At 43.9% G+C, this 13509-nt stretch overlaps 1 protein-coding gene across 4 annotated transcripts; it reads right to left on the bottom strand.

The window, feature by feature from the left end:
- Positions 1-9541: 9541 nt before the first annotated feature.
- LOC121255596 (protein TIFY 6B-like) lies at positions 9542-13132 on the bottom strand. Of its 4 annotated transcripts, none has more exons than XM_041155984.1 (7): positions 12776-13132; positions 12025-12206; positions 11319-11608; positions 11136-11226; positions 10682-11012; positions 10288-10345; positions 9542-9950 (listed from the first exon to the last, which is right to left on the bottom strand). In XM_041155984.1, exons 1-7 carry the CDS (start codon positions 12861-12863, stop codon positions 9830-9832), a joined length of 1161 nt encoding a protein of 386 aa, XP_041011918.1. In that variant the 5' UTR covers positions 12864-13132; the 3' UTR covers positions 9542-9829. The 4 variants fall into 4 exon arrangements, with proteins under 4 accessions (XP_041011918.1, XP_041011919.1, XP_041011920.1 ...); XM_041155985.1 differs by having other exon boundaries at positions 11319-11605; XM_041155986.1 differs by having other exon boundaries at positions 11319-11506.
- Positions 13133-13509: the final 377 nt, after the last annotated feature.

Below are 13509 nucleotides of genomic sequence, written 5' to 3'. Positions count from 1 at the left end.
ATGTACTACATCAGCCGGGCTTATCGAGGAGTAGAGACTAGATACCCATGCATAAAGTAACTCACCTTCGCCTTAGTGGTGACCACCCGAAGACTCCGCCCATATTTCCAGGCTCATCCAATAAGGGTCCTCACTGAGACCCCTTTAAAGAAGATCCTACAAAGACTGAATGCCTCAGGCCGCCTTACGTACTGGGTCGTGGAGCTAAGTGAGTTTGACATCGAGTACGCATTGCAAAATTTTGTTAAAGGGCAAGTGTTGACAGATTTTGTGGTAGAATTTACCGACTTCTCGAAAGGGGTTAAACATGCACCTCCCATGAAACTCTGGCAGGTCTTCGTTGACGGCTCGTCCTGTCAAGCTGGAGGGGGAGTGGGGGTACATATTGTTACAGATGAGGGTGAAGAGCATAATTATGCTATTAAGTTAGCATTCAAAACCATGAACAATGAGGTAGAGTACGAGGCACTATTCTCTGGTCTAGTGATCGCCAGGTCTTTGGGTGCCAGAGAAGTAGAGGTGCGAGCCAACTCTCAGGTAGTGGTCAATCAAGTACAGGGGGAGTTTGCTGCGATGAGCGAAAAATTGAACAAGTATTTAACACTGATAGAGGTCGAGCGCACCCACTTCAGATACTTTCAGATCCAATAAGTGCCGAGAGTTGAGAATTAAAAGGCAAATAAATTAGCTCAAGCGGCGTCCAAGCAAGAAGATTCTCCCCTGCCATAACTAACGATGATCAGAACTATCGAGATACCCGTCGTGAGAATTGAAGTGGTAGAAGTAAAGCCGGGAGCTCTAGAATGGGCGTTAGATATAAGTACATAGATGCCAACGAACTACCCGACAACAAATGGGAAGCTAGTAAGATCAGGAACAATGTAGCGCATTACACTCTGCTCGAGGGGATCCTATATAAAAGAGGATACTCCACACCTCTCTTGAGATGCATCTCACTTGAAAAGTCCTAATACATGCCAGCAGAAGTACATGAGAGAATCTGTGGCGACCACTCCGGGTGAATGGTGCTAGCAGGCAAAGTAATGAGAGTGGGATACTATTGGCCTCACGCCCTCCAGGATGCAGAGGCGTATGTGCGGAAGTGTAGGAAATGTCAAGAATGCTCCAAAGTACCCCATTTCCCATCGAAAGAATTGACTTCAATCATCTCATCATGGCCCTTCACCAAGTGGAGAATTGACCTAGTAGGCCCCCTCTCCCCGGGCAAAAGATGAGTAAGATTTGTAGTAGTAGCAGTGGACTACTTCACCAAATGGGTAGAGGTTGAGGCATTGGCAACAATCACGACGAGCAACATCACATGCTTCTTGTGGAAAATAGTCATCTGCAGATTTGGCATTCCCCATATCATCATATCAGATAATGGGAGGCACTACCGAGACTGGTTCCAGGAACTAGGGCTCAAATTCAGCTACTCGTCTCCAAGACATCCTCAATCTAATGGGCAGGTGAATGCAACCAACAAGATATAGATGAGAATACTCAAAAAGAAACTGAGAGACAGAAAGGGCACATGGGTGGAGAAACTTCCCAAAGTTTTATAGGCATATCGGATCACAATGAAGACCCCCGGGAGAAACCCCCTTCACTCTCACTTATGGTCATGAGGCGATGCCACCGGTCGAGGTCAAGATCCCTACCTACAGGGTGCAACACTTTGAGCACAACTCCAACAACAAACGATTAGAAGAATAGCTTGACATGCTGGAGTAGGTCAAACTTGAAGCAAAAGTAAGGAAAATCATTAACAAGAGGAGAGTGGAACGATGTTTCAACAAATGGGTACGCCTAAAGGTATTCAAGATCCGGGATCTCATATTGAAACAGGCGGGAACAACTACCCGAGATGAAGAAAAGTTGGGCCCTCGATGGGAAGGCCCCTATGTGGTTATCGCCAACAACCGTCCGGGCTCCTACTAGCTCCGAGACTCCCAAGGGAACGAGTTGCCAAACCTCTAGAACGCTGATCACCTGCGGAAATTTTATTACTAAAAAAGTTTATGACTTGTAATTTACATTTCCATGTCAACGATGTATACTCTATTAATGTAAGTGTGTCTTTTTAGGAATAAAATGTGTCTCGCCTATCTCGACTCCTTAGTCCAACAACGTAATCTCCATTGCCGACTACTTACCTCTCCACGAGCCCCAAAGAGATGAGTTGAGCCTAAAGGCTACTTTATCCCTCTCGCGGCGAAGAGTGGACCAGCCTTAGTTGCCCTGGTAGTGGTGGACAGCAGGGGCCCGCCCCCGTCCACCCCACCCCAGCATGGGTGGGCGGGCTACCCAGCACCGCCCATGCGGGGGTGCCTGCCTACCCATGCTGGGGCGAGGGGCGGGCTGACCCCAATAGGGCCTCGCTCTTCCTCCTCTAATATAAAAAATTAAATTTAAATATTTTTTATATAAATATTTATTAAATAAATATCTTGTATATAGATATATACAATTTGTTGAAAACTTGAAGTTGTATTCAAGTTATTGGATTGCCTTGGCCTCTTATACTAACTTTTATATATGAGGCCAAGGCAATATAAAATAGAACTAGGGCTGAACAAGAAACCGAAGAATCGACTGAGACCGACTCGAACCAATAGGCCGAGCTCGGAACCGGCCGAAACCGGCAGAGAACCAGTCTACAGGCGGTGGAATTTTATCAAAACCGGTGTCGGCCGGTTCGGTATCAGTTTGAACCAAAAGAAAACCGTTGAACCGGCCAACGTCTTAAACCTATTTATATATATATATATATATAATCCATTCTAAAACGTCTTCTTTTCACTTAATAGGTGAAACAACGTCGTTTTTCTTATGCAGTTTAAAACAAAAAAAAAAAAAAAAAAAAAAAAAAAGAGAGAGAGAATGGCGCTGTTTGGCATAAGCCAAATGGCACCGTTTGTGCCTAGGGTTTAAACAACCCTCCTCTCAGTCTCTTCTCATTTCTAGCGGCCCCTGACTCCCTCAACACTCCTCCCATCCCCTCTAGCGTCCGCAGCGGCACAACCCTCCTCTCAGTCTCCACTCTCTAGTGGTAGTGGCATCAGTGACAGCGGCCCAGCTTCCACTCCAGTCTCCACTCTCCAGCGTCCGCAACCCTCCTCCAGTCTCCACTCTCCAGCGGCATCGGCATCGCAATGGTAGCGACCCAACCTCCACGACGTCAACGTCCCTCCGATAAACAGCACAACCCACGCCAACAAAGTTCTGTAATCTGAATTTTTTTTTTTTTGTCTATTTTCTTGATTCTATTTTTTTTGTCTATGCCGATCTAGTTCTATAATTCTAGTAGTCTAGCTCCTTGGATGTTGCTGGATTCTTAGATGATTATGCTTTTCTAATTTCGAAATTGCTGTATATTTTGAATTTGGTGGTGGTATTGAATGGCTAATTGAATTACAAGACACGTTGTCCAGATCTGATTTCCAACAAACCGACAAACTGATCATGAACCGGCCAACAACCGAGAAGGCCGGTTTTATCCCTTACACGATCGATTTTCGGCTGATTTTCTTGCCAAATTAGCAGTTTTCGGTCAGTTTTTATTTTTAAACAAAACCGAACGGATGGGTCAATTTTTTACCCCCTAAATACAACTCTAATGAGTTTAAATTCTTTTGTATTTTTAAATTTTAATATAATTTAAATTATATTATAATTTGGGTCCAAAAAATTTTTTTAGACAAAAAAAAAAAAAAAAACTTTTTAGACCCAATGGATCGTGGCTTGGGAAGCGAGTGGGGTCAGTTTTGATCCCACCCCCAAGCACCGTGGGTAGGGTTGAAAACCCTTACCCCGCATCGTGAGGGGTGTGGTGCGGGGAAAGGTCCACCCCCCCCCCCCCCCTTGGGCACCATGCAAGTATTACCCCCACCCGCAGGCATTAAAGAGTGAGATGTGCCTTAAGGCCATCTTATCCATCCAATGATGAAGAATGGGTCCAGCCCCTCGGCTGCCCGGCAACTTACCTCAACATCCGCCATGACAAAGAGTGGGATTAGCACCAACCTGACCCAACACTAACCTTCCAAGTGATGCCAACGGGCAGGTGCGGGTCTAGTTCCAAACTGTCCGAAAACTTACCTCCTCATGAGGGTTAGTAAGTGGGCAGGCAGCCCAACCTCCCTCACGTTGGAGAGCAAGTCCAGCCTTTCGGTTGCCTGAAAACTTACATTTTCCCCGTCACGGTGAAGAGCGAACCGACTGCTCAGCTATCCAACACTTACCTCCCCGCAAGATACAAAAGAGATGAGTTACATCTAAAGGCTGCTTTATCCCTCTCGCGGTGGAGAGCAGGCCAACCCTCGGCTACCTGACATTTACCTTCCTCGTGAGCATCAACAAGCTAGAGCGGGTCCAATCCCAAACTGCACGATAACTTACCTCCCCACGAGACCCAAAAGGGCGAGATGTGCCTTAAGGCTTAAGGCCATCTCATCCCTCCAGCGATATAGAGTGGGTCTAGCCTCTCAGTTGCCCGGCAACTTATCCTGACCTCTGCCAAGACGAAGAGTGGGATTAGCATTAGCCTAAGTCAACACTTACCTTCCTTGTGATGTCAACGGGTGAGAGCGGGTCCATTCTCATCCCCAATACGACAGCAACAAGCTGAGACAATGCAAGTTTACGATTGCGATAATGAATAAGCCATACTTATGGTTGTTCATAACACAAGTAGCATCGCCCCCGCACCCCTCACCTAATACACTCCCAAAGCACTCGAATGAAAACCTAAACGAAAAAAAAAAAAAAAGGAGTGAAGAACGCAAGAAGAAAGGAAAGAATGTACAGGAAATTCCATTAATGTCATCACATGGTACAAGCACAAACAGAGAAGAATGAAAATACATCAATACAAGGGGGAAAGTATTCAATTTGCAGGGTTGGCACTAGCAGGGTGGTCTGAGAGTGCGCTCGAGATTAGCTCCTTCCCTATCGAGGCACCTCACTTCAACACCGCTGGGTTCAGACGGAGGTCTTGCACTTTCAATGCCCTCAAATTGCTTCAAAGGTTCAGGAGCATGTGGTCTCTCATTCTCTCCAAACCCTCCAAGTAGCCGCAATTCCAGGCGTCCTTGTAGACCAAACAGACGTGTGACAACTCCTCGCGCAGTCGGGGAAGGGCGATTTTAGCGCTATTAAGGCAAGAGCACAAGTCTGAGATGGTGGCCTCGTGAGCAGTCTCACCAAGCTGGGTCTCCAACCCTGCAGCCTGGCTCTTATCGCTAAACTCCCAGCACAGGCCAGAGCATTCTTGGCCTCCAAGTCCTTCACTCTCTTAGATTTTTCCTTGAGAGAGTCTTTTTTTTTCCAACACAGCCTTGGAGGCCTCATCGAACTTCCCTTCTAACCATTTGTATGATCGGGCATCATAATCATGTTGTTTGACCAATTTCGAGTTGTCAACTTGTAGTCGTTCTAGCTCCTCCTGCTGATGATCGAATGACTCCTGAAGGTTGTCCCTTTCCTCCTTAGTAAGCACCACTTCAAGACGGTGCAAACTGGCTTCCTTCTAGGAGCTCGCCTAGTCAAACTTAAGTTGGGCCTTACGTTGACGAAGCTGGAGTATCCTCTTCAGCCTCTGCCACCAGTAGAATTGCAGCTTGATGAGGGTGTCCTCTAACTCCTATTTGTTCTCCCTCTCTTCCTTGGCATGGTGCAAAGTCAGCCGCGCCAAATATCAGAGCGCTTGGTTCTCACCTTCCAGCCCCTCCCGTCCATCCACAATGAAGGCCGCCAACCGCTTTACGCCCTGCCATGAAAGTTTCAAGTTAGTGTCAAAGAAAAATGCACCAAGAAAACTTGAAAGAAAATGTAACGAGATGATAGCTGACCCCGGACTTTGAGCCTTCTAGCCATTTCCTATACATGGTCAGGACGGGCCCTGCCTACCACAGGCCTTGGAGCAGAATCACCCCACTTCTCAAAAGGGTTCTCGATCAAGATGTCATCACCCTTCAATGCCTCAACACCCACCATGAACTCCATCGAGGATGGACCTCCCCAGCGTTCACCCTCACATTCGCCTTCCACGGCACATTCAGGAATCTCTCCAACCCTTGGGCCCGTGGAAATTGCTAAAGCCTCGCCAACTGCCAACTCATCGGTACCAGGACCAAAAAGGCTCCCTCTATCTCCCTTGTCACTTTCATCCCCGCCTTGACACCAAGGCCAAGATGGTGCCAGTAAAGGACAAATAAGCGCCAACATCCACCAAAGTGGTCGGGATCTCACTACCCTCGCCAACTTACTACCCCAGCTCTAACTTTCGCAGGCCAAGGCCGGGATGGTGTTAGTGAAGGGCAGTGGAGCCCTGGCATCGGTAGCAACAGTCGAACCTTCGTTAACCTCCACTAACACCGTTGTGACCTTAGTCTCGGATGCATCAGCCAGAACCCCCTTCAGCCCATGATACAACCCTTGCTATTTCCCTCCCGAACACAACGTTGTCAACTCCATTGCCCTCTAAACTGGGCTCGATTGAGACAATCTCAACTTCCAGAGAATAAGCGATGGGAGACTCTAGGATAGAAGCCCAAAGAAAATCCTCGCCCCCAGCAGAACACTCCTTAGATAAGGGCGAGGAAACTCTCTTGAGGTCAATGTCAGGATATGGGGGCACTATCTGGGACTCCCAAATATGACGATCTAAAAGGACCCCATAAAATCACAAGAGCAACTCCTCTCCGAGCAAAAGTTCCATAATCCCCACATTGCCCGACAGGGTCGGAGAAGAAAATTTTGAAATAGTTGGGAAAGTCCCCCCAGGCTGTGTAAGACCAGCCATCGGAGGATAAGCCTGAACTTTCTGAAGAAACTTAGAGTCGCCCACCCCTCATGGGGAAGGAGAAGAAGGCGCGACGTGATGAGACAATACGGTCTCCTTTACCCTCTTCGACGATGGCTTTGGCCACTGAACTAGCACCGTAAAAGAAGTTTGCCCCAGAGGGGGGATAGGTGTTTCGTCAGAGTCGCCTTTGGCAGGAGACTCCCTCTTGGGCTTCTTCCATTTTCCCTCCACCAGCAGGCTAGGGGGAACGCCTAAGGACCTGAGGGACAGTTGCCTGCATGTTGGCCGGAGGAGGCAAATATCGTTGAAGGTTGCCCTCATCCAACAGGGCCTCGAGAAAAACAACGTTCGGATGTGCTTTCACCCATGCATGAACAGTTTCAATACGACTCACCTCCTTAGAAGTCATCGATGGTTTGAAGCACTTGTCATCACCCATGACCCCCCAGATGGCCCGAATTGGGTAGTCGCGCCGGCTGACATGTGTTGCCACTTTGCTTCAGAAGATTGTTGGTAAGGAGGAACTCGCAAGCAGTGAGATCAAGGTATTTGAAACCTGCCTCCTCCTGCACTTGCCGCCAGATGACGCAACATGATACTATGATCCTTCACGCATTTGGGTAGAGTTGGGCAAGAGCCAAATGCAGGTAGTCTAGCACATCACGAACTAGACGGCAGAAAGGTAGCCTAAGGCCACTGGGAAACATCTAGGGTACACAGCCACCTTTGACGCGTCGTTGCTTACCCTTCAGAATCTACGGCACCTTTATTGGGGGACGACACCTCAAACTCAACGATGTCAGGCACCTTGTAGTTTGACTTTAGCGACTCCAACTCATCGGGAGTCACCACCGACTGCCACGAGAACTCATTGAATCTTTGTGACTCAGTTCAGACCTCAAGAGGGTCTAGGCCCCCGAGAGTTTGCAAGGAACCGGAAGGCTTGGCAGGGTTAGGATTTCTAGAAGCAAGGCGTGAAGGGTTCTTTGGAGCCATGTGAATGAAAGATGGAAGAAGGGAAGGTAGAATACACGCAGAGGAAATTTGAAGACAAAGGAAGGACGCACGAACGACTTTGAAAAAGGAGGAGAGAGCAAAGTGGGCTCCAACAACGATGGAGGTATTTAAATAGACCCCAGCGATGGTTAGCATCCCAAAGTTGTGAAAACGCACGCACCCCATGAAGCTAGCAAGACGTGCACGAATCCAGCAGCATGTATTGTACGATGCGATGTGGGTAGAATGATCCGCTTGATACCATCAATGCTAAGGGAACTAGAAGGACGTAATCAAGTATAAAATTCAACCGTCAAAAAATGCACATAATTGGGGGGATAATTATAAGGGAGCTTTTCTCTCTTATTGGCTCGTATAACAAGCTTATGAGGGATCTCTGGGAGAGTGAGTTGAAGAGTCCGATCAAATCCAACGACTTTCATTTAAAAGGAGACAGTGAATCTCTACAGAATACTCGACCGACGCTTGGAAAAGATGTGGTTAGTGTTATATACGGTCCCTATTTTCAAAACCTAGACCTCGAAAGTGACCCTAATGGTGGTGACAAGCCTTACGTCACCTGAAAAGAAATGGTATTCTCTAATTGGTTGCAAGCTTGAAAGAGCTACAGCTGGACCCACACGGTATTCGTCACAAACTTTCCATTACAAAAACGTGGGCTTAGATATGTTTGGCTTTACTTCTGTTCTAAGTTGCGGTAAATGTGCAAGTGGGCACAACTAGATACAGGAATATATTCTTTCTTTCTTGTATATTGTTTTCCCAAGAAACAAACAATGGAATAGCATCCAACCTCTGGTGGGAGGGATTGATAAGAACCATTAATGTGGTAGGGAGGGGCAGCCACTCGTTAGTTGTTGCCATGTCGTGTCGTACTGTGAGCACGTGAATGTTGTGTTGTGTGTATGTATGGATAGACTCCACAATTTGAGATTCTTCCTTTCATCCATGTCTGCCATTTTTTCAAATCTCATTAGTCTTTGAATTTATTTACACGCAATATGAAGTAAATAATGACAGTTTGAATAAGATGACGTTTCGCCTCTTCTCATTTACATTCCCAACCATTGATTACTGAAGGGATAGGTTTCCATCTCATTAATTATGGGGATTATATATATACTGATCAATGTTTGTATAGAAGATAATATTTTTTTATCCATATATTATGAAACATGTATTTCAGATGGAAAATGGTAGGCATAAAATCTTTTTTACAATTTTTTATATAATTATTTTTAAATAAAGAGCATTTTTGTATATCTTTGATATAATTATGGGGACTCCAAAAAGTTGAGACTACATGGAGAATACTACTCATCATCTTAATTTTTATAATCTTCTCATCATCTCATGATATGACATTAGATGACTGAAGATTATTTATTATATTTTACTTGTGAACTTATCATTTAATATCACATCATGAGATGATGAAAAGATGATAAGAAAAAAAAATAATGAATAATTTTTTTCATAAAGGAAACTTACAAATACTTTATGCATATTTAATACTATCCAAAAAATTTACGCTAGTAATACATATTGTTATAACTATTTTATATATTTCTTTCTTTCTAATTCAGGCTCTCGAGTTTAAACAAGAACTGGAGAACTTTTTCCTAAGAACTCAGCCAAACACTGAGAGATTTCAATGTAAAAAATATCATTAAATAGCAGGAAAATGAGCGAAGAAGAGAAATGAACACTGGAACAAACAGCAAATACAATCTTAAGACTGGCAATTATTTCCATAAAGTACCAATACTTATAACAGTTGCATATCGTACTAAATTAATGTCATCTCGGAAACGAAAGATCCGACTGCATTCGAAATAATAAGAGGAAAAATCCTACACCAACTATATATATCGAAACTTGGTTAAGTTTCGAAATTAAACAGAGTCAGGTTCTAGAGTTCTCTGAAATCCATCTGCTTACACATTCAACTTAATACATAAATCTGCAATAATCCCTTCCTAATTTGGCCTCATACATCATGGGTTACTGTCCTTGCTGGATGAGAGAGCCTGGAGCAGGACTTCCAAAATTTGCACCATCGCATTCTTGGGTGGTGCACTCAGAAGACTTCTTGATGTGGTTGTATGGCGCTGCATTCATGGCCCTGCATGCATCAACAAAAGCTAGTTCATGCTCAAACTGCAGGAAAAGAATCAGAATTTCTGACTACTGAATATATAATCAAGTTTGCTGGATGCAAGTAAGAAGTTTTGAGCTGCCAGCTGAATTTATGCTCTGAAGAATTATAAGCCATACCCAATTCAATATAGGACCTCAAAATAAGGTTTGAACATGGCCTCTTCCACATGCAAATAGGTAGATGGCAAACTCAAACAATCATAGGTCCTAACTTGCATTAAGAACGGCCTTGTAGATTATCGAAATGTTTCAAGGGTTCTGGTAGACCAGAAAAGGCTAACACATCTTGTAAAGTGACTGACCTTTCCTTGCGCTTCTCCAAAAATCGAGCCAAGGATGCTTTTCGTGCCTGTGGAACAGCTGCACAGAATATTGAATGTCATTCTTATGAAGTGACGTGAGATAGTAAATCTAATTATTAGTAATCATCTTCATGATCGGACACACAGACTGACAACTTCAGGATTCAGTTAACTGATGCATGCTGAAAATTGAAGCTTCCTTCGCTATAATGTTTTCCTTCTCCTTTTTAAGAACAAGTTAAGAATTGTACACGGCAATTAAATGAGAAGGCAATTAAAATATATCATGAATACATTCAATATACTTTAGGTATGGTTCAAGAAAGGTCACAGAATAATTGAGTTCTTCATTTCAGAGTTTTATTTACATCACCCTTTCATGGCAAACCCTTACCAGATGGAAACATAGGGGTTACAGCAACAGATCCCACAACATTAGATATGTTCTGAGGCTCCACTTTGCTAATAGCATTTGGAACTCCATTGGCTTTAGCTGCCATCAATTCATCATTGCTAGTAGACCCACTTCCTGACTGGGCACCAGTATGTGAAGAGACAGATATAGGGCTTGAAAGACCAGAGCAAGGCTGTGTGTTTATGGGCTGATTCACAGGAACATCACCAGCTGCCAATTTTGAGGTAGGTGCCTGAACTTGATCTTTTGGATGGGCATTGTTAAGAGCAACAGAAGACACATTCCCAGCCAGAAGCATTATAGCCTGAGCCTGGAAAGGATGGCCAAATTTAAGCTCACCTATGACGAAATAGGAACTTGACAACCACCACAAGTTTATGGTGTGTTTGTGTTCTAATAATGTACATGTGTGTGAAGGAAAGAGAGATAATACCTTCTCAGGGGTTATGTCATCATAGACATGCACGGCACCTGCATAAAAGAGGGTCAATTGAGCAGGAGACCCAGAAGCCTTGACACCAGTCCTACAGGCAATATCCCATGTAAGACATTCAATACAACAGAAATATTAAGTTGTAAGAGAAAATGTGATAAAAACTACAACAACAAAAATTACCATGGTTCAGCTGTCCCAGCAAGGCAAGAAATAGTGGGAATAATTGTATGAGGAGCTGTAACTGGAATTCCTCCAAGTAATGGTTGCTTCACAGTGGTGCCAACCAAATTCTGACCAGTAGCAAAATGATTCTTGAAGAAAGGGTTTCCAACTGAAACTGAAATTGCTTGGTTTGAAACAGAAAACATCTTCACATCATGAGGACGGTGCACAGAATGCAGATCATGTGGCACAGGATAAGAAGTCAGGGAAAAATGAGTGCCACCTTGCCTATCGTGATTGAACGACTTCTATATAGTAAAAGCAAGAAACCAACGTAGGGAAGGGAAACAAGATATCAGTCGAGACTCAGGAAACGATATCAAGCTGATAACCAACCAAGCGGGTGCTTTAACAGAACTTGAAATCTCCATTTTCTTAAGTACGGCAACAGAAAGCAAAAAATTCAAGCTACAGGCTTATGGACTTTCATCCTAAACATCGGTACTCCAAGATCCCAACAGAAATTTTCATAACATTTTAGTTTTTTAAAAAGGACCCCTCTACGCCATAAGAAAGACTCTGTTCAAATACAGAGTAAAAATTAAACTTGTCTAAAATGTTATTCATGCACAAATTAAGCAAAACGGTTTTATTGCCATTTAATGCTCAAACGGTCCCTAAATGCAAACAAATATATTCAATAAGAAATGGAATAATACCAAACCTGGATTTCACCCATGGATCGCTTTTTACTGGTATCAAAAGCATCTGTAGTGGAGATATTCATAAATCCAGATGATATGAGAGGATCTGAGACAATCTTTTTGGTCTTATATTCTTGAGCAATCTTGAAAGACATCAAATGAGAAAGGGCAGAGACCTTGTTTGAGAATTGCCATTCTACACCTGCACCATCCAGTAAACAGTACAGATCCTCAGAAAATTTTCAGCAATTTTCAACTTGATGCCGTATTTACCTTCTTCCCCTTTATAATAAAACAGATTTGTGAAAAGCAAGTATGAAAAGTACAAAAAAAAAATCATAGGACAACATCAAAGGGAGAGATTTCTTCATTCTCTCGTTCTCTCTCCCCTAACATACCCACCCCCCCCCCCCCCCCCCCCCCTCTCCCCCAGGGGGGCCCTCCCTCTGTTTTCTTTTTTCCGGATTGCAGAGATAGACTGGAAATACTGAAGTCACAAACAAAAGCGTTACAAGGGTCTTCCTTCTAGGCATCTACAAACTGCTTTTTCTTCTCTTTGACAAAACTTACAGGAAGCTGGAAGACCAGATTTTTTCTATAAAAATGCATCAGCCTTGAAAACCATTCTAGGAAATTTTTCTCTAGTATTTGAGTATTACAAGCCATGCACACAAATTTACCAATTAGAGCAAATTAAATAGATACAAGTAAATTATGGCAAATATTCGAGACTCCAAATAAAAAAATCCGAAGTATATAACAAGAACATACCAGGGTCTTTGCACCCATCACTGATAATCTCCTCCTTTACCACGGCCAATGGTTCTTTCGAGCTCAAACCCAAGAAATCTCTCTCCATATTAGACGCAAAAACAAGATTTCAAAAGCAAGAAGCCCACCTCAAATCCAGAGCCAATATCCACTTTCTTCGCCCACCTACACCCTCCTTCCTCACATGAACTCTAGAAACAGAGGCAAAGCAAAAACAAAAACAAAGACAAAAAAAAGCTTTCAAACACAGCAAAAGGCAGAGAGAAAGAGAGAGAGACTGAAAAAGAGATTAATTTATGTGCGCAGTGCAGGAGTGGTTCTATGCTTCTGTGAGATATTCACCGCTCCTTTTCTTTTGTATCTTTAAAAGAAGACACTTCTGTCAGCAGGTGGTCGAGTTACCGATATGTCCGGTTGGGCGACCGGCTGGTCCGGTGCCCTACCACGTGCGTGGGTCCTTAACTCGCACACTACCGTATTCGATTCCCACCTGTCGGTGTAAGTACAGCAGTTTTGTACCCGAAAAATACTGATCCTGACACGTGTGTTCTAACACGTGACGAGTTTGGCTCGTGAATTTAAATTGGGGCCCGATGATTGGTTTGCAGTGGATTTTACCCAGCCGATTAATCGGGCTCTGTTGTTTAATAATCGCCATCTATTTAATAAATGCTATTTATATTTCACAAGATTACCACGTCGGCAGAAAATGCTACGTGCACCCGAATGGTGGG

This window comes from Juglans microcarpa x Juglans regia, chromosome 3D (assembly GCF_004785595.1).
Source record: "Juglans microcarpa x Juglans regia isolate MS1-56 chromosome 3D, Jm3101_v1.0, whole genome shotgun sequence".
NCBI lineage: Eukaryota > Viridiplantae > Streptophyta > Magnoliopsida > Fagales > Juglandaceae > Juglans > Juglans microcarpa x Juglans regia.
The sequence above is the reverse complement of the archived record's forward strand: the minus strand, read 5'-3'. Positions and strand labels throughout refer to the sequence as shown.

What these genes read in the sequence shown, in the direction of transcription:
- LOC121255596 (XM_041155984.1), bottom strand. Translation starts at nt 12,863, where the DNA reads ATGGAGAGAGATTTCTTGGGTTTGAGCTCGAAAGAACCATTGGCCGTG. An exon ending in GATCCATGGGTGAAATCCAG is followed by an intron (nt 11,609 to 12,024) that starts GTTTGGTATTAT and finishes TTTACTATATAG; the next exon opens with AAGTCGTTCAATCACGATAG. An exon ending in TTGGAGAAGCGCAAGGAAAG is followed by an intron (nt 9,951 to 10,287) that starts GTCAGTCACTTT and finishes TGATGCATGCAG; the next exon opens with GGCCATGAATGCAGCGCCAT.